At 33.9% G+C, this 21,396-nt stretch overlaps 1 protein-coding gene and 1 non-coding gene across 5 annotated transcripts in view; one reads left to right on the top strand and one right to left on the bottom strand.

The window, feature by feature from the left end:
* The first annotated feature begins 2,028 nt into the window (after nt 1-2,028).
* Nucleotides 2,029-21,396, top strand: part of LOC148952795 (palmitoyltransferase ZDHHC16B-like) — a 92,799-nt gene continuing 73,431 nt past the window's right edge. For 3 of the 4 annotated variants that reach the window (XM_089088098.1, XM_089088099.1, XM_089088100.1), the window contains exon 1: nt 2,029-2,172. In XM_089088098.1, coding sequence (XP_088944224.1) covers nt 2,101-2,172 — 72 coding nt within the window. In that variant the 5' untranslated portion in view covers nt 2,029-2,100. Of the gene's footprint in view, nt 2,173-18,541; nt 18,649-21,396 lie in introns of those variants that run through there. The other variant, XM_089088101.1, reaches the window with a different exon arrangement.
* Nucleotides 8,044-8,185, bottom strand: LOC148952796 (U4 spliceosomal RNA). Its single transcript, XR_016141741.1, has one exon. It is a non-coding gene; the product is annotated as a U4 spliceosomal RNA (small nuclear RNA).

Here is a 21,396-nt window from a genome sequence, read left to right on the forward strand (position 1 = left end):
TTGTTCCATCTGCAAAAATCCTCGGAGTCACATTATCGATGGACCGCACATTCACCAAACACGTGGAGAAGGTTATTAAGGCTGGCAATGCATCACTTCAGACCCTAGTCCTGATGTACAGGTTTGGCTGCGACACTCAAAGCCTAAAAAATGCCTATATTACGTATGTGAGACCTCTACTCGAATACGCCGTCGCTGTCTGGGGACCTTTTGTCCAGAGCACCCACTACCTTTGTGATGACCTTGAATCTTTGCAGAAACGAGCTGTTAACATAATCGTTGGTAACAGAAGTGACGACTACAACAAACGCTTGCAAGAACTGAACCTTGAATCTCTCAGCGACAGACGATTATCACTGATCATGTCCCTCGGCAAGTCACTGCTATCTTCGCCCCATCACAGACTGATCCTCCCACCTGATGCTCCTGTTAAACAAAGAACCAGATCCCAGTCGAAGCTACAACCCCCGGTCTGTAGGACCAAGCGCTACAAAAACACGTTTGTCCCCTTTTTCGTAGAAGCGTACAACAAGACTTAGTGTTATTTGTATTCACGTGTTAGTGTTATTTGTATTTTTTTTTCCCATATTGTTGTAAAGACGACATAAATTAGCCATGGCTACGCTGTTCGATCTTAATAAACCTATGTCTATGTCTATGTCTAAACCCTCACCCCCATACTCTAGGGGGTTGTGTCAACCCCAAAGACCCTTTTATTAGATCTTTGGACTATTTCTTAACAAATGGCTATCTTAAGATTTCTATCGGATGCATTTGGGGAAAATATGACATGGGGTTGGGGTATAGCTGCCCCCCGATAAATTTGACTCTTAAAAGTGGCCCTTCAACTTCCGATTTCCATTCCAATGAGCCCCCTCCGAAGTTTATACGAACACCGTTTCCATAAAAACTTTAAATGCCCTCGGGGAATGCCTTATAACCCTTGCCCTGAGGACTGTGAGGGGGTGCTCATCCTCAAAGACATAAGACCCGTTCTTTTCCACATTGATCTTACATCTAAGATCTCACATATTTCTGCAAAGATTTCCGTTCTTTTAACTCATCATTGCTCTAAGATCTTAAAGCTCACTGATGTTAGCAAAAAGTACGAAAGACGCCATCTCTCTACAATATAGAACAATGATGAGAGAACTTTGATGAATTATTCATCATTGTTCATAGACCACTGATCAGAGCAGAATGATATAATACATTTGCAAAAGAATGCCATAAGATATAAGATCTTAGTGCTAAGATTTCACTTTTAAGTGTTCTTTGTCAAAAGATGTAAGATCTTAGCACATAGATGAGTAAAAGAACAGCCCTATAATTTTTAGACTTTTAAACTACTTCAAACAAAATAATTATCTCGAAATTTTAATTGGAAGTGTTTGGGAAAATGATGGTCGTGGGGGGGGGATGGTTGCCCTCCAATCACTTTTGACTATTAAAATGGGCACTAGCCTTCTCAATTACCAACTGACTGAGCCCTATTCGAAATTTCTACGACAACAAATGGCCATCTTAAAATTTCTATCAGATGCGTTTTGTGAAAATGCACCGTGTGTGTGTGTGGGGGTGTGTGGGGGGGGGTTATTTGCCTTTTTATCACTTTAACTTTAAAAAAAACACTATAAATAACACTATAACTTAAAAAAGCACTGTAATTGGTTGCCCTCCATGAGCTCTTTTTGAAGTTCCTATGACAATTCTTTCTATAAGAAGTGCCCTGGTCTAAAAAACAAAACAATATATTGAACCCACATCGCTCTTTACTTAGGCAGCTCTATTCACTTTTGGCTGGAATTCCGATATTTAGATACAAAATTCTCTTCCTTCTCGAGCAGTAGTCTTTGAAAAACATAGTATATTAGCTGAGGATGCCCAACGCGTCTTTTTGGTGTGAAGCCTATCATTATTAACCACCGATTTTTGGTGATTTTGGTGAAATACTGGTGATTCTGGTGATTTTTGTGGTGAAAAACTGATGATTTTTATTTTGTTGTGCAGGCAACCCTAGCCATCAGATACACTGTCAGCAAGATATTTGAAAGTCAGATGTCGTGTTAATTTTCCTACATTGGGATTTCTGAAAAAATCATGGGTTTTGGTGACAGTTTTGCCGATCACATTTTCAGAGTTGTAGATGTCGTAGCTCCCTATTTTGGGCCAGTGAGTATCTTAATACTGTACCAATAATAATATTTTATTTGTAGGACTTAGGACAAAATAGAGAGGGAATAGTCAATCTAGATTTATTCTTGTTAAAGGAAGGAACAGGACCACAATTAGTGATAAAAAAAAAGAGCTAAAGAGGGTCTCAGGTGGTTCCATGCTGTAATGACCTGTCAGTATTAGTAGCAGTGGCCTAGGCCTAAATCCTGTTTAATACAGTTAAGGTTTATTATAGGCTAGCCTAAGTTAAAAATCAGATATTAAAAATAGATGGTACAAACCTAGAATGATTTTTGATAAGGAAACATGTTAAGAAAACTTCAGAATATGCAGAATATTTGTATGTAAAACATTTTGACTAAAACTCCCCTATACTTTACCCCCCCCCCGTTAATATGCAAATGTTTTGGGTAAATATATACCAAATCATATTATTGAGTTAGGAATAAAGTGAATACACCATTTGATGCCTTTTTTTATGCTGATTATGAATATAATAATTATTTATAGGTATCAGAAATGAATTTCAGCCCCCCCCCCCCTATATATGCCAATTCAGGGTATATATTTCAACATTAGGGGGGGGGGGATTTTGTTTCTGATGTAAATGGGAGGTAAGTTTAAACTTTACCCCCCCCCCACCACCCCCCCAAATGTAGAAATATATACCCTGAATTGGCATATATAGGGGGAGGGGCTAAAATTCATTTCCAATAGAAATGATTAGGCCTATTATATTTGTAATCAGCATAAAAAAAGTCATTGATTGGTGCATTCACTTTATTCCTAACTCAATAATATGATTTGGTATATATTTACCATGTTTTGTTATGTCTGGCCCACATATTACATTTGGCCTAGTATTGTAATATGTTAAGTGTGTACCAAAAGTTATCCTAAAAGTATAGGCTATGTTTGACTTAACTACAGGACATGGCCTTGAGGTAGAAATAGAGGTTTCTATCAATATACCTGTATAGATGTCAATATAAACAAGTAAGATATAGGCCTCTGAGTGCTCAAAGATAAGTTTATTATGGTGACTTACTGGCTGAAAAGTTCCAGTAGATAAATGATATGGTCCTGACAATACTGTATGAATGAATAACTCTAATAATAACCAAAAAATGACTAATTGACCTCCTTTCTTCTCATTTTCTATTACATACAGTCCAAATTCATTGAGACATAAAGCATTTCCAAGTTTGAGCAAAATCATTGTTAGAATGTCTGAAGGAATACTTGTGAAGGAATGGGTGGGGGTAAATTTTATTTCTGATGTAAATGAGAGGTAAGTTTAACCCCACTGTTTAAGTGACACCTTATTTCTTAAGGTTAAAGATTCTTATTTCTAATTGTTAAAAGAGGATTTTGTCGATGTCCTGACATGTCAATGCTATTACTGTCGACGTTCTGACGGGTAGCGATTGTGACTGTCGATGAACTGACGTGTCGGTGTCCTGATGGTTAGTGGTTCTGACAGATTTTTTGTCAATGTTATGACGGATTTTGTTGATGTCCTGACGGTAGTGGTCCTGACGCTTTCCTGCAGGAACTCCCAAAGCAGCAAAATTAAATCAAACGATACTTCCTGTGAACTGATTTTCAGTATTTGTCGAGCAGGTTGGCTAGGACATTTTTAAGGACCACTCTTTCCTGAATTTATATTAGAAAATTCTGCTCCAAATAATCAGAAAAACAAAATTAATACTTTCTGATGAATTAAGTCTCATTAAAGCTGAATATCTCTATATCACGCCCAAAATGAAAGAAATTAAATGTTTTTTCTAAGATAACTGGGAAATTTGGGGTTGGATTTTAATTTTCTCTTGTTTATTTAAATCTGTTATCCAAGTTCTACAAGTTATATCAACACCGCCAACTTAATTCTAAATAGATGGGCCACACAAACTAAAAACTTTTATATTAGACGGGATAGAGTGATTTTTAATTGTATGGATGGGCCTTAACCCAGTTTAAAAAAAAAAAAAACGCGGTTAGTTTTCTCACCGTTAATATAGGTAATAGCGATTGGCTTAAGAAAATATGTAGCAAAAAAAGAAGTAGACCAATGGAATTAAAGCACATTTTTCAATACGGAAGTATAGGGAACTAATCTCTGTTTCCTTTTGCCTCAGTCCTCCAAATTCACTGAAAATATCCGTATCCACTAAAATCCCCCGAATACCCCAGCACCAAGGCCGTATCTAAGATTTTGTTTGGGTGAGGGGGTGCAAAAAAATTGTATAAAACACACGTTTTGCATGTTTTTTATTTCTGTTGCTTTTTTACAAGCCAGACAAAATCACGGAGGGAGGGGGCTCAAACCGGGTAACCTTTCTGGATACGGCCCTGTCCAGCACCCTTCAGAGATATGGGAAAGATTTTGCATATTCATACGAAGTTTTTAAAAGTGCACAACATTTTCTCTGAAAAAAACAAATACAAAAAACAAATCACATGTCTCGGAGTTAATAGGGAAGACACACCCTACCTCTCAACTAAGTTTTCCTTGAAAATTCAGGAATGTTTTGTAACTTGAAAGTTTTGTGGTGGACTAGTACCGGAGTGAAACAAAGCCCCCACCTCCTCAAATGGCAACAGTGGAAATGTAGGGTGCAGGGATGAGATTAAAAGACACAAGTAGAAAATAACGTTCAGCAAATACACCTAAAATAGGGGGTAAATACGTTGTTACTAAACTTGGAATAATAGTTTAAGTTTATTACTCAGGTTTTTGATATTACATTTTTTCACTTAAAACTATTAATATTTTGAAATCATGCCGGTTTTTGCTGTTTATGCCCGTTTTTGCTATATTGCTATATTTGTTGGTGAATGTAGTGTTGTTGGTGATATAGCTTTGATATATTATATTATATATTATAACTAATATGGCTATATATAGATATAGCTATATTTGATATAGCTATGTTGGTGAATGTAGTTAGTCTTAAAATGTCACTCCCTGTAAAGGGAACATTTTTGCCCAATACACTTAACAGCTTTGTTATTTTTCATTTGCCAAAAGTCTAGAGATACGTATGTGCATAAATGCCACATTGAATTATGTCTCATTGTGGCCCAAGACATCCTCATTCAGCCTTTTAATTATTATCATTCATGTGAATGGCGAGTATTTTTTCATTTTCTTTTATACATCCAAAAATCATACAAAAAAAAATATTCTGAGTGATTAAAGAAAAGTAAAATCTAAAGGAAATTAATGACTGAGTGATTCAACTCTAAAAGCTGCAGTTCAACACAATTAGCCAGAATGAACTCTTAAAAACACAGTTCTACAGTTTATATTTTTTTTCGATTATTATAGACTTTCTGGCTAATTGTCACCTTCCTACGCTCCCTTGGGTCGTCGGCCCATACAAATATAGCCTGAAGTAATCCCCGTCTGCTCGCTAAGATTGACACAGTTTGAGCTGTTGATCTTCGTACGCTTGTTATCAAGGCGGAATTTTTCTGTTTTCTTCTTCTTTTTCGGATTAATTAAAAAAAACTTTTTCCACAAAATAAGTCTTTCAAAGAAAAGTAAAGAACTCCATTAAACAAAAAATGAGCAAAAATAAAATAATCTACCAAGCTTGAAACTGCCACAAATCAGCATCGATAAATAAATGAAACCCAAAACGAACAGAAATTCACTAAATAACCGAATCAAACTCAAAAAGAGCAGAAATTAACACAAATGGGATTCAAAACCCCTATGCCTTCCCAAGGCCAGAACAAAATTTGCACTTTACTGAAAAAAATATAAATGTTTTTACTTTTATAACTTTAATAAATCAAATAATTTTAACATTTTGATTACTAAATATCAGTATATGTATATTATACTGACAATGCACATTCATTTGTATTTTTTCAGTAAAGTGCAAATTTTGTTCTGGCCTTGGGAAGGCATAGGGGTTTTGCGCCCAACTTATGTTAAATTCTGCTCGTTTTGAGTTTGATTTGGTTATTTATTGTAATTTCTGTTCGTTTTGGGTTTCATTTATTTATCGATGCTGATTTGTGGTAGTTTCGAGCTTGGTAGATTATTTTATTTTTGCTCATTTTTTGTTTAATGGAGTTCTTTACTTTTCTTTGAAAGACTTATTTTGTGGAAAAAGTTTTTTAAATTAATTTCTGTTCGTTTTAAATTGACATAGTCTTTTCAGGGAAAAAGAAAATGACACTTTAAATCTTTTCGTTTTTTAAGACTTTATAGTTCGGCCTGCTATTTGTATGCTGGAGAAAAATTTTCAGCAATTTTAACAAAATACACCATTTTAAAAATCTGGGCACAAATAGTACTGTTTAACTTAGTTTCATACCTCCTCTAGTTGACCTGAAATGGAAAACTTGATACCTTTCGCAAAAAATCTGCTTACTTTCTTCGAAAGCTTGGATAAACTTTCACCATTTTGACTTAGTTAAATGTTTAGAGAAGAAATAGCTCCGAAAGTTTGAACATAATATCCACATTTATTCTTGAGATACTGCTGAGATGCCTTCCAGAGAATTAGCATTATCACAATGCATTTTGATTTAATCTTAAGGCAACATTTAGTTTTTAAACATAATGGGTCAATGGGAGGGTGGGAGTGGAAGTTGCCCTCCAATCACTTTCGACTATTAAAAAGGGCATCAACCCTTTCTATTTTCAATCGAATGAGTCACTTTCGAAGTTCCCACGACAACTCCTTCGATACAAAGTGCCCTGGTCTAAACAACAACAACAACAAAAAATATTACTAATCACTTTCGACTGTTAAAAAGGGCACTAGCCTTTGAATTTCCAATCGAATTAGCCTTTTTTGAAGTTTCTACGACAATACCTTCTGTAAAAACATTATATGCGCCCAGAGCATAACTTAAAACCCTTGCCCTGAGAGTTGTGGGGGAGTGTCCTTCTCAAAAACATATTTTCTCTCTGGAAATCAACTAGCCTACGCTAAACAAAATGGCTATCTAAAAATTTTGATTGGATGTGTTTGGGTGAATGATGGACGTGGGGGGGGGGGAGGCTAGTTGCCCTCCAATCAGTTTTGCCTATCAAAAAGGGCACTAGACCTTTAAATTTCCAATCAGATGAGCCTGTTTTGAAGTTTCTATGACAACACCTTCTATAAAAACCTTATATACCCCAGGACATAACTTAAAACCCTTGCCCTGAGTCTTGTTGTGGAGTGTCCTCCTCAAAAACATATTTTCTATCTGGAAATCAACTACGCTGAACAAAATGGCTATATCAAGATTTTGATTAGTGTTATGAAAAATTTGCTACTTCTGAAAGAAAACTTGTTATCATAAACGAAAAAATTCTTACTCCTATGAAAAATTTGTTATCTTTGACAGAAAACCTTCTACTTCTAACAGAAAAGTTGTTATCATTGACAAAAATTTTTACTTTTATTAGAAATTTGTTATCTTTGACGGAAAAGTTGGTGTTTTTAGAAAAATTTCTTACTGTTAAGAAAAACTTGCTAGTTCTGAGAGAAAAGTTGTTATCATAAACATAAAATTGTTACTTCTCACTAATTGTCTAACTACCGTAATTATAAAATAAAAAATTCAGATCCGATAAGCCCAGATCTTGATTCAAAAAACAGATTTCAAAAGTGTTGAATTTCACGCCAAAGGACTTAAGCAGTTTGTCGTGTTTTGGGACCACAAAATAAATTTCATAGGAAGAGTGAGACAACAGTCAACCACCTCCGGTACGTTTTCCCAACATAATGCTTTCAGATGAGAGGGCAAAAAGATTTACTAGATTTGTTGGATATTACTAGATATGACCCCTATTTTTCTAGGTTAACAAGGTGGATGTGCTTTTCACAAGATCTAGTAAAATTTTACAAGAGGTGGTAACGTTGATTTAAGGTCTTCAGAACTTGCCTTAGCCGACGGTATTTCACGTCGTCTAGGCGAGCTATTGGGTAGAGTTTTCTTCTAGCAATAATCGCACGTCGGGAAAAGCTAATTGGTTACAATCCTGCCACTGCGCAAATCTAACTTAATAGAAAGGTTAGCCATACTTTATACACATATCTCTAAATAAGATTACATGAATTTCTTTTCAAATTAGAATATTTAAATATGGACGTATTCATTGTAACGAAATATTTTATAGTAGCCAGAAATATATAAAATTTATATTACAATATAATTTTACCCTTTGGGCTAAGATACAAAAAAGAAAGATGAAATATGTTTTTCCGATAAAAAAAGAAGTTTGAAAGAGGGGTTTCTAACTACATAGCAAAATTACTTTGATAAATACAATGGAAATTATTTAAAAGACTCCTAATTAGTATAATAAGGGCCTGAAATCCTATTCACCGCCCTGGGTATACCTACAATAGCTTGAATACTTGAATATGACTTGAATACTATTGCGGAACCGGACGAAATCACGATTATTTCTAATTTTGTTTTGTAAGAAAATTGCAAAATTTATCATAATAATATGGGGTGGCCCAAATAAGAGGTATGCTTAAAAATGTCCATATTGTTTTTTTATTATTAGCATCTTCGGTACTTGTCCATTATTCAGAACACGTCCAGGATTTGATTCAATTTACAGGTACACGGGTTGAAACAACTGAGACGCATTGGGAGGCAGGGGCGTCGTTTGGGGGTGGCAAAAAGGGGGGGGGTTCCCCCAATAATATGAAGAACAAAATTGATCCCATACCCTTTGACTATCCGGATACAGACCCCTCTTGCCCTCCCCCCAATAAAAATGCTGGAAATTCAACCCTGTTGGGAGCTAGATAGGATATATATAATTTGGGCTATATATTTACACATTAAGGAGGGTTGGGGGTTAATTAGAGCGGGGATGCATGTAAAATGTAACCTAATATAACCTAGCCTAAGCAAAATTAGGTTACATTTTACATGCATCCCCGCTCTAATTAACCCCCAACCCTCCTTAATGTGTAAATATATAGCCCAAATTATATTTATCCTATCTAGCTCCCAACAGGGTTGAATTTCCAGCATTTTTATTGGGGGGAGGGCAAGAGGGGTCTGTATCCGGATAGTCAAAGGGTATGGGATGTATAGTAATTTTTTTCTTCATATTATAACTTTTTTTTCTTCATATTATTAACTGCTTAAGTCCTTTGGCGTGAAATTCTACACTTTTGAAATCTGTTTTTTGAATCAAGATTTGGGCTTATCGCATCTGAATTTTTCATTTTATAATTACGGTAGTTAGGCGATTAGTGAGAAGTAACAATTTTATGTCTATGATAACAACTTTTCTCTCAGAACTAGCAAGTTTTTCTTAACAGTAACAAATTTTTCTAATAGCACCAACTTTTCCGTCGAAGATAACATATTTCTCTTAAAAGTAACAATTTTTGTCAATGATAACAACTTTTCTGTTAGAAATAGAAGGTTTTCTGTCAAAGATACCAAATTTTTCATAGAAGTAAGAATTTTTTCGTTTATGATAACAACTTTTCTTTCAGAAGTAGCAACTTTTTCATAACACTTAAAAAATTTTCTCAACGAAGTAACAGCTTTTTCCTTAATGCTAGCAAACTTTTACTTAACACTCAAATTTCTCTTAGAAGTAACAGGTATTTTCTTTTAAAATCGGCGAAGATTTGGAAATCAGCTACGTGTGCCCAGCGCTTTAGGGAGAAATCACTTCTTTAAGGGACACTTATTTTGAATCTAGGGATAAAGGGAAATCTAGGACAAAATAAGGATTTTCAGTGAAAGTTTGATTTTTCAAACAAAAGGGTGAAAAATTCTCAAAGATTTCATATGCTCAGTTTTTTAAAAAGCTTATTTAGCAACACTCGCATACGTTGTTGAAATTGCCGAAATTTCAAAAAGCCCAACTCTGGAATATTATTTAGGTTGCCTAGTATTTATTTTTAAGCAATGGCTTTGGCTGGTGTAAACTACCGACATAAGGGAGCATTGGTTAGGCTATGCAGCAATAAAACAGTTCTTGGTAACGAACTGTAAGTAAGGAGCGACCCGGCTCAATAGTAACCGTAACCCTAAAATACGGAATTTTGATACCAATAGATACATCACTAGAATTCGATTTTTCTGCTGATTTCAAGTATATAAGTTTCATCTAGTTTAGTCTTGCTCATCGAAAGTTATGTGCCTGAGAAAATGTGCCTGATTTTTGAAAAAAGAGGGAAACGCCACCTAAAAGTAATAGAATCTAGATGAAAATCACATCGTCTGATTCAGCATATCCGAGAGTTCAACAGTAGAGGTTTCAAGCTCCTATCTGCAAAAATATAGAATTTTGTATTTTTTGCCAGATAAAAGATAATGGATGCGTGTTTATTTGTTTTTTTTGTTTCTTTTCCCCAGGGGTGAAGCACTGGATTTCCCAGCATTATTTAAAAAAGCGATCAAAAGCTATAGTAAAACAAAGGATTATTGCTCATTCATCTTGGTATATTTCTTTTTCAATGATTCCAACCTGGTTCTTATTTAGTTTTTGTTCTGTTGTTGTAAAGTAAAATTCGAAAGGTTCGATTTTCGTTGGTTTCTTTTTCTTTTCTTTCTTTTTTGTTTAGCACTGAGGACGACTCGGTGGAGGTCCTTGTCGAAATATTTACTTATTTTTTCTTCTTCATGGTTCGCCACTGGCTGACTAAATCCTCGTTTTTTCACCTTTTTTATTTTTTTTTTTCATTTTGTTATTTTCTTTCCTCTCTGAGTTTCATTTATAATTATAACAATAGTACCTGTTTTGTACTTCAGAGCTTTTCCACTTAAGAAGTGGTACCAAAAGTGTTGCTTTCAGTGCTAAATCAAACCTACGAATGGTAGAATCGATAATAAAAAACACGTAGATATGACAATAGCTTCAAATAAGCCATTAAATATAATTCTTATAAACTCTGCTAGCCCAATAGCCCCAGCTTTTCCACTTGAGACATTGCACCAAAAGCGCCATTTTTAGTGCCATTTGGAGCTTGCAGATGGTGGATTTCATGGGAAGAACGTAGATATGAGTAATATCTTTTATATGAGCTAGAAAAATAAATCTGTCTACGATGTTCTGTAGCCTGCTAGTGCCACCCCTTGAAAAATGGCACAAAAAAAAGACTTTAGTGCCGTATGGCACTTGCAGAGGGCGGAATTTATAAAAAACCACGTAGATATGAGAAATAGCTTTTGAATGAGCAATTAAGCATCTCTCTATAATGTTCTGGTAACCCGCTTGGCCTGGAGAAAAAAAAAACAGAAAAAAGAGAGACAGATAAGTCTTACTGATGCAAAATAGTTATTTTCCTAGTTTTTCAATTACTTTACAAATTACTTGTATACTAATATCCCTATACAAGGTTTTCGACCATGCTGATTCCAATGGTACAGTTTAATTTTGATCTGACGTAATTTCGGAGGGGGGGGGGGTGGGCTTTTTTTCTAGATCACCATAAATTTCTTTTCGCAATAAACTTTTACTTTTAAGACGAATCAAAATAACAGTTACTATTCCTGAATCAGTGTCACATGGCAATTTTTTAACTTTTGGTCACTATGGGCTGTTGTTCGCTCTTTACTAGGTTACAGCTACCACTGCAACCATGATAGCTGCCATGACTGTCACTATTTTTTAAATCACCTTAAGCTTCAAGATAACGATGTCTTCGGTTTTAAAACAGGAAGTGGCTTTTAAAAACAACGTTTTGCACAACCAAGATATTTCAAATTGAGACAATTTCAAATGTTGTTTTACATAAAAGTACAGCAACCAATTAGGATCATTTGAGAAACTCTCAATTATCTGAGGTTCCAATCACACTACATTCAAGGGCAGATCCAGGATTTTTTGTTGGGGGGGGGGGTCAAAATAGATTGATCCGATAAACTTGGTAATGCGTTAGGAGCAAGTTTAAGTAACGCAAACTTGAGTTAATTAAGTAAATTACACTATTTTAGACTACGTTAGGCGGGGGCGCCTCCCTCGCCCCCTGGATCCGCAACTCACTACGTTACAAATACTAAACATTGAAAATGACAAACAATATGACATTAAACATCACTATATGAGTCGAAAACCACAGCGGCACTCGCTGTTGCAGATTTTCTATACCCTGTTCAAGTGTTTCACCAGTTGGGGTGACTCACTATGCTCAGGGAGCCTTCCAGTCCCTGTTAATGATTTGTTTAGCACCCAGAAGATAATTAAGGGTAGTAAAGCCAAGCTTATTTTTAAATATTGTTTTGTTTGAATTGACAACCGAAAAGGCCCTCTCAGCGCAAGCAGAAGAATGAGGCAGTATTTCCACCACCCAGTGGCGGATCCGGGGGAGGGCCGCCCCTGCCACCACCTTATATTAAATTTCTACTTACTTAAATGTCTCTCTGTAGGCTCCTTTTTTCTTAGTTAAAATTTTCTAACTGACGAAATTTACCTTGACTGCTTTGCTTTTTTATATTGCAGAAGATCAAGAATCCAAAGTTTTCATTTTGTTAGCTTTTCATTTTTATTTGGTAATACTTGATACATAGATAGATATTTTTGATTGACTATTGCAAGCTATTTTAGCCTGTGTGTCTGTATCTCGAATGTGGCAAATGAAATCAGGATGAATAAAATTGCTTATAGATGAAAAAAAAATGCAAACTTGCAAAGAATTTCAAAGGCATTTACAGAAAGTTTGCTTCAGGAAAGAGCAAGCATCTCCGAAAAATACAGCATAAAATGTAAAAATTGGTAGAAAGTAAGTAGATTAGTAGATTTAAGCATAAGCACTGCTTTGGTGAAAAGTGGCCTTTTTTACAAAAATATGTATCCAGCAGGGAAATATTTTGTTTTATGTCATATATTTACAAAATACGCCCTTTTATGTCCCAAATTTCTAAAAAATATCACCTTTTTGCCCTTTTATGTCATTGTATCCCGGCGCATAAAAATAGTCCTTGAAAATACATCTTTTTTGGTATCTTTATAGGATAATCAAAACTAAATTGACGAAATAGCGGGAAAAAATTGCCCATAAATTTTGAATAATTTGTGCATCCCCTCCTTCCTGTTTTTTTTTCCAATTTTGACATATTTTAACTGTTTCAGTGACCAGTGGCGTAATTCTGTCAAAATCTTAGGGGGGGGGAGGGGGGCAAAGTTGGAGCCAATTTTCCCAAATCAATAGAAGATGACAGTGAAAACTGAAAAATGAGTCATATATTACCATTAAGGCAAAGATAAACTAAAGAAAACTGAACTTTTTCTCTGGATACTTGAATTATGCAGGCTTATCTGAATTTTGACAAGATTTTTTGCAGAAACTAAATTTCAGCTAGGTGGGAAAACTGAGATCGGGGGAGGGGCAAACTTGGGTGTAAAGGGGGCAGTTGCCCCCTGCCCCATAAAAAATTACGCTCCTGTCTGTTTTTTATATCATAAATATGAGAATATTAACTAGAGAGGCTAAGAAAATTTTCTTATTTTTCAGCTAAATTTTCGCTTTAAATTTTGACAAATTCATCTAATTATTACTGGATTTATTAATAAAGCTTTTAAAGTACGTTCTGGATCGTGATGAATATTTTATGACCAAACAACATGGTAAACATAGAAAGTTTGATAATTTTTGTGAAAAATTCATTTTGTTTGTAAGGTTTGTTTGTTTCGCACAGTATATTTCGATCAAACAAAATGAACTAAGGAGAATATTTCTACACAGTTAACTCTAATCTATAAGACTCTTCTCTTTTAACAATTTTTGAAGAGCACTTTTTGAGAACCTGTTAACGTCGGCAGGGTTGCCACCGTCAGTAGGATTTTACTAGATCTAGTAAAAAAAAAATTTTAGTAAATTTAGAGGATCTAGTAAATTTCCCGAAATCTAGTAAAAAGTCATGATTTATATTAAACAAAATATTTTTTTAATTTTCCATTAATTCAGTGAAAAAAATTATCGTAAATATATGACAATTTACAATTTTTGATTGTCTGTTTTACAATTTTGCTTGTCTGTCTCAGAGACAGACAAGCAGTCACCTATTTTCATAAACAGACACTTCACTTCCGGCGTCTAAAGGTCGACAAAATCAGTTTTCTGTGTATCAAATCTCACCAACTAAAAATGAAGCTATAATGACACTTGGATTTGTGATGATTGGGAATCTATTGGAATCAAAACAAAAGCCAACCACCCAAGGTGATTAGGTGAATCTCCTCAGTTTGAAAATATTTATTGAGGAAAAAAGAGCCTGCTGAGAGATATTAAAAGTAAGTAGAAATGTAACATTATATATATATATATATATATATATATATATATATATATATATATATATATATATATATATATATATATATATATATATATATATATATTGTTACTATATGCCTAAAATTGGGGCTATTGAGAAGGAAAAAAGGTAAAAAAACAGTTCTCACTTCATAATATGCAAAAAAAAAAAAATTGTTGTTACCATACTTTGAAAGCGGTGAAAGCTACCTAACTTTTTCAGAATTACATAAAAATTATTCATTTTAATTGTTGATAGATAGTCTGACATCCATATAGCCTAGGGTAGGACTAACGTAGATAGGAATATTTGAACTAAGGTAGGTATTTGCACATTAGGCGGGGGGGGGGGCTATTATAATCGCTTAAAAAAAAGTAAAAAATTTATGTAGCGCGAGTGCCGCCATGGCTTCCGACTCAGATAGTGATTAAATAAAAAAAACAAGTTTTTTTTAACTGAAAGTAAGGAGCGACATTAAAACTTAAAACGAACAAAAATTATTCCGTATATGAAAGGAGCTGTTCCCTCCTCAACGCCTCGCTCTTTTACGCTAAAGTTATTTATCGTTTAAAAAAATAGAGTTGTGAGAAAGAGTCAAACTTTAGCGTAAAGAGCGAGGCGTTGAGGAGGGGACAGCTCCTTTCATATACGGAATAATTTCTGTTCGTATTAAGTTTTAATGTCGCTCCTTAGTTTCAGTTAAAAAAAACTTGTTTTTTTATTTAATTTTTGATCGATATGACTAAACTTAATGTAACTTATATATTTGAAATCAGCATTAAAATCTGATTCTTTTGATGTATCTATTGGTATCAAATTTTCGTTTTTAGAGTCTAGGTTACTATTGAGCCGTGTCGCTCCTTACTTACAGTTCGTTACTACGAACTGTTTGATTTTTATCGTCATATCATTGGTCATTTTGGTCATTACTGATGTGTAGTATAGTGTAGTTGGAACCTCAGATAACTCAAAGCTTCTAAAGCTAGTTCCTGTTTTAAAAATAAAAGATGCCATTATCTAGACGTTTAAGGTGATTTAATACGTAGATAGTGAAAGACATGGTTTCTATTGTAGCCAACTATTTTTAGGGTTGTATCCAACTCGACCTTACAAGGGGAGTGAAGGGTCTTTTAAAGGCATTTTGTGAAAAATACTTTTTCAATTTTAAAATCTCTAGAACGCCTTAGACCAAAACCCCCAAAGTCACTATTTTGATCAGTCTCAGTTTCAAAACAATTTTTATCCTTTTTTGTATACTTTTTATCATTTTATCCTTTTTGTAGGCAGTAGCGTATATTAGAGGGGCTACCCGAGCGATTGAGATCAAGATTAGAATCGCTTTAAAAAATTTCGAGATCTTCATAAAAGAGAAAAGGTGGATTTGTATGCAAACTATTAAATGGCGAGACAGGTCACAGCAACAGCTTTTGGGCAATATTCTGTAAGAATAAAAAGCTTAAAATTCAATTTTAGCCCCCTGATTCGTATTAAAATCGTCATTTGGGACGAATATCAGGGCGGTGCTAAAAACGGTCATAAATGGCGGAAAAACAACGACATTTTTTCGGCCTGTAGTAACATGTTGCTGTAGTGATGAGTAACTCGGAACAATTTCTTACAAATAGTGTCAGGAGCACACATTTAGGACAGAAAGAAAAAACGAAGGAATGGAGAAAGAAAGTGAAAGAAAATGTCTTTTACAAAATGTTCATACATAGTACTTTACGTCGCTGACGAAAAAAATTGGGATATGGTACAATTTGTTTGTCTTTGGTACGTTTTTCGTGCAATTTGTGTTACATTTTGTTTCGAAGTGTCGGCAACATTGCTCTCTGGTCATTTACCGTTTTTGGAGTCTTGGACCATTTGCCCCCCCCCCCTGAATTTTTGTGATTTGACGTTACTGGCTTATAGTATAGCAGAAATGATACTCTGGCATTTTAGCGGTTTGAGAGGTTGTAATGTGGTAAACTTTTGCTAAAAAACATCTGTCTTTATGGTGAAATTTCACGGCATAAAATATTTGGGGTAATTTTTTTAGTTTTACTATTTTATATAAAAGACATTGTTTTTGTCACTGCACTCTTCCTTTTAAATTCATTCCTTTCAAATGCAGAGAAAAAAACAATTGAATAGCAACGGGAATAAATAAAATCGGATTTTTTTATTTAACATTATTCAATATATTAAAAATCACTTTGCGAGCCTCAGTGTCGGCTGACCGTCTCAAGGGGCCCATCAGTGAATTTTCCCAGCACCAAAGAGAACTCCTAAAGCTTCCAAACTACTCAAATAGTATTTCCTAAATATTCTGATAAAAATTTAAAGGGGATCTTAAATGTATCAACAGTTCGAAAAGCTAACGAGAGACTAGTTCAAAGAAAAGAAATATAAACTTTTACTAATTGTTAAGCAAAGCGATGTCCGTTCAATGTACCTACAGCAGAAATGAAACAACCCCTGTGTCGGCAAGGTTTTCAATCAAAGTGGGTAGCACCACAGGGAACTCCCTAAGCTGTCAAATTGCTCAAACGATATTTCTTTTGGGCTAATTTTTGACATTTTCCTAGAAGATATGGTATAATATTTTTAGGGACTGCCCTTTCTTGAACCCTCTCTCGAAAGACAATATTTTGCTCCGTATCTCCAGGGTAAAAAGGGAGAATTTAAAAGGATTTTCTAAGATCTTCGGGAAAATTGATACAATATTTTAGTTTTGTGCTTTTTTTTATCTCTTATCCCGTTCAACCCCCCCCCCCTCAGAAAATACTCCCCCGCGGAAAATACCCGCCCCCCCCCCTGTGGAAGATAAGGCTTTCCAAATTTGAGAATTTTATTTGAGTTTTAACTTTTTATTTTTCCGTAGGGGGAACACATTTTGGTACTGAAAGTCGAGAACACACCAGTTTTTTCGTTAGTTTTTTTGTTACTTTAGAAATAAATTTTGGGCTATAGATTCGCATATTAGGAGGGGGGGGGGTAAAGTATATCGGGTCTGCATGCGAAATGTGTTTGGTACAATTATTCTACATATTAGATAGATAGATAGAGAATCGTATTTTAAAGCCAAGCTAAACGGCCATGAACATAGTAAAATAACATAAATGAAAGGCACAAATAACATAAACTTTGATCAGCGATCACCATAAAACACTTAAAGTACCAAGGACACCTAAAATGAAAACTAATTCATTAAATTGGTCAAGTGCAAACTTACACAGCCATATACGTCTTAAATTAGTGTGAAAAACCGATAATTCATTTTTTAAGGAGAAAGATCGCCAGTTTACATAGTAGGCCCATTTTTTAGCACTAAGATCTTACATCTTTCTGCAAAGATTATCGTTTTTTAACTCATCTTTGTTCTAAGATCTTACAGCTCACTGCTGTTCGCAAAAAGTGTGAAGACCGCCAGTGTTTTGCCATATAGAACAATGATGAGAGAACTTTGATGATCAACTCATCATTGTTCTCAGACCGCTGATCAGAGCAGAATGATGAAAGACGTTTGCACAAAAACGGCCAAAGATGTAAGATCTTTGATCAAAGATTTCACTTTTAAGCGTTTTCTGACAAAAGATGTAAGATCTTAGCACATTGATGAGTGAAAAAACGGCCCTAATGTATTCCAATAGGAAAGTTTGTGGCCAATTTCAAAAATAAAGAACGTGTGCTGTTAAACAGCAGAAAATGAGCAAAAAATTAATAATTCAGCATATAGCCTTAGAAAGTGTTGTTTTCTTGGTCAATATATACCAAATCATATTATTGAGTTAGGACTAAAGTGAATACACCATTCGATGCCTTTTTTATGCTGATTATAAATATAATAAGCATTTCTATTAGAAATGAATTTCAGCCCCCCCCCCTATATATGCCCATTCAGGGTTAGGTTAGATTGGGTTAGGTATAGCCTATATAGGGGGGGGGGCTGAAATTCATTTCCGATAGAAATGCTTATTATACTTGTAATCAGCATAAAAAAGGCATTGAATGATGTATTCACTTTATTTGAAACTCAATAATATGATTTGGTATATATTGACCGTTTTCTTGTATGTTCTGGTAAAAGAGAAATCGGAACATAGTTCAGCAAAGCTCTTTTCTCTGAAAAATACTTTTAAGGAATGCTTCTTGAAAAGAGCTTGGCTAGACTAGGCCTAGTCTTGATGTTACTAGGATTTTTGGCACTCCAGGATCTTTTAACCATGAAGCAGTTTAAAGGTAAACATTAATGATTCTAAAAGAAAGTATCAATATATAGGCTACCCTATTTGTAGTTTTGCAGACTTAATGACTTCCTCTGATAGTCTACCCTATCTAGGCTACGGTAAGACACATAGTTGACTATGTGATTTGCTTGAATATTTTGATATAAAGCTACATCATAGCTATTATATAATAATAGTATAAACCTTTTATGCTTTTTTTATGTTAGAAATACAAATTACTTGGGTGAGCACTGTTTGACTTTTAAAGTCATTGGTTCTTTATAGTCTAAGCAACAAATATTGTCATTTACTCTTATATAGAAAGAACTATAAAGTCAAACAATAGGCAATATTGTGTTTCCTTTAAACATGGAGAATTATATAAAGTCTTCTGTATGACTTTTTAAAGATCAAATTATTATAGAGAAACATGAATAAAGTTATACAGAATACTTTTTGGTTTTCTTATTTTATATATGATCCACTAAAATGTCATACAAAAGAAATTGCATTACCCTACTGATACATAGAGAAAACAACAAAGTCATACAGATGGCTTTTCATAGCCTAGGCCTACACAATTTCATATATAGAGCAGCCTAAATAAACTCATACAGATGACTTTTTAATTTATCATTCTACTATAAAGCATTATAAATAAAGTCATACAGATGACTTTTTATACATCCTGCTATTATAGAGCAAACATAAATAAAGCCGTACAGATGGCTTTTTATACCTCATACTATTATAGAGCAAACATGAATAAAGTCCTACATATGACTTTTTATGCCTTTCTTTTAGTCATACAGCTTTTTATACCTCATACTATTATAGAGCAAACATGAATAAAGTTCTACATGTGACTTTTTTATGCCTTTCTTTTAGTCATACAGCTTTTTATACATCATACTATTATAGAACAAACATGAATAAAGTTCTACATGTGACTTTTTTATACCTTTCTTTTAGTCATACAGCTGTTTATACCTCATACTATTATAGAACAAACAGGAATAAAGTCATACATGTGACTTTTTTATGCCTTTCTTTTAGTCATACAGATTTTTATACCTCATACTATTATAGAGCAAACATGAATAAAGTCCTACATATGACTTTTTTATGCCTTTCTTTTAGTCATACAGCTTTTTATACCTCATACTATTATAGACCAAACATGAATAAAGTCCTACATATGACTTTTTTATGCCTTTCTTTTAGTCATACAGCTTTTTATACCTCATACTATTATAGAGCAAACATGAATAAAGTCCTACATATGACTTTTTTATGCCTTTCTTTTAGTCATACAGCTTTTTATACCTCATACTATTATAGAGCAAACATGAATAAAGTCCTACATATGACTTTTTTATGCCTTTCTTTTAGTCATACAGCTTTTTATACCTCATACTATTATAGAGCAAACATGAATAAAGTTCTACATGTGACTTTTTTATGCCTTTCTTTTATAGCAAATTTAAATAAAGTCATACAGATGACTTTTTATACCTCCTGCTATTACATAGAGAAAACAACAAAAAGTTGTACAGATGGCTTTTTATAGCCTAGGCCTACATGATTTCATTTATAAAGCAGCCTAAATAAAGTCATACAGATGACTTTTTAATATATCATTCTACTACAAAGCATTATGAGTAAAGTCACACAGATGCCTTTTTATGCCTCTTGTTATTATAGAGCAAACATAAATAAAGTCATACAGAGGGCTTTTTATACCTCCTGCTATTGCATAGAGAAAATAACAAAAAATCATTCAGATGGCCTACATGATTGTATTTATAGAGCAGCCTAAATAGAGTCATACAGATGACTTTTTAATATATCATTCTACTATAAAGCATTATGAATAAAGTCATACAGATGACTTTTTATACTTCATACTATTATAGAGCAAACTTAAATAGTCATACAGATGACTTTATACCTCTTGCCATTATAGAGCAAACAAAAATAAAGTCATACAGATGACTTTTTATACCTCAAACTATTATAGAGCAAACTTAAATAGTCATACAGATGACTTTTTATACCTCTTGATATTACAGAGCAAACAAAAATAAAGTCTTACAGATGACTTTTTATACCTCATAATATTATAGAGCAAACAAAAATAAAGTCTTGCATATGACTTTTTGTTGTTTTCTCTATTTATCAGTGGAGCATTGTGGTTTCTTCTGTATGACATTTTAGTAGATCATCTATTAAATAAGAAAACCAAAAAAGTCCCCTGTATGACTTTATTCATACTTTTATATAATAATTTGATGTTTAAAAAGTCATACAGAAGACTATATCATTCTTCATCTTTTCTCTAGAAATGGAAATATATAATTACAAACATACAAGGTATAAAAAGTCATTAGTATGACTTTATTCATGTTTGCTCCATAAATTTATTAAGTTTAAAAAGTTATCTGTGGGACTTTGTTCATGTTTGCTATATAATAGTAAGGTATAAAATGTCATCTGTATGACTTTATTTATGTTTTCTCTATAATAGTGAAATATATAAAAAGTCATCTGTATGGTTTTATTTTTGCTTGCTCTATAATAGCATGAGGTATAAAAAGTCATCTGTATGGCTTTATTTATGTTTGCTCTATATAATAATAAGGCATGAAGTCATCTGTATGACTTTTTATCATTCTACATAATAGGAGAAAGCATGATAAATTGTCTTCTGTTTGACTTTATACTGCATTCTATATAAAAGTAAATGACAATATTCTCTCAC

This window comes from Artemia sp. Qi Xiang Cuo, chromosome 4 (assembly GCF_049724085.1).
Source record: "Artemia sp. Qi Xiang Cuo chromosome 4, ASM4972408v1, whole genome shotgun sequence".
Lineage (NCBI taxonomy): Eukaryota > Metazoa > Arthropoda > Branchiopoda > Anostraca > Artemiidae > Artemia > Artemia sp. Qi Xiang Cuo.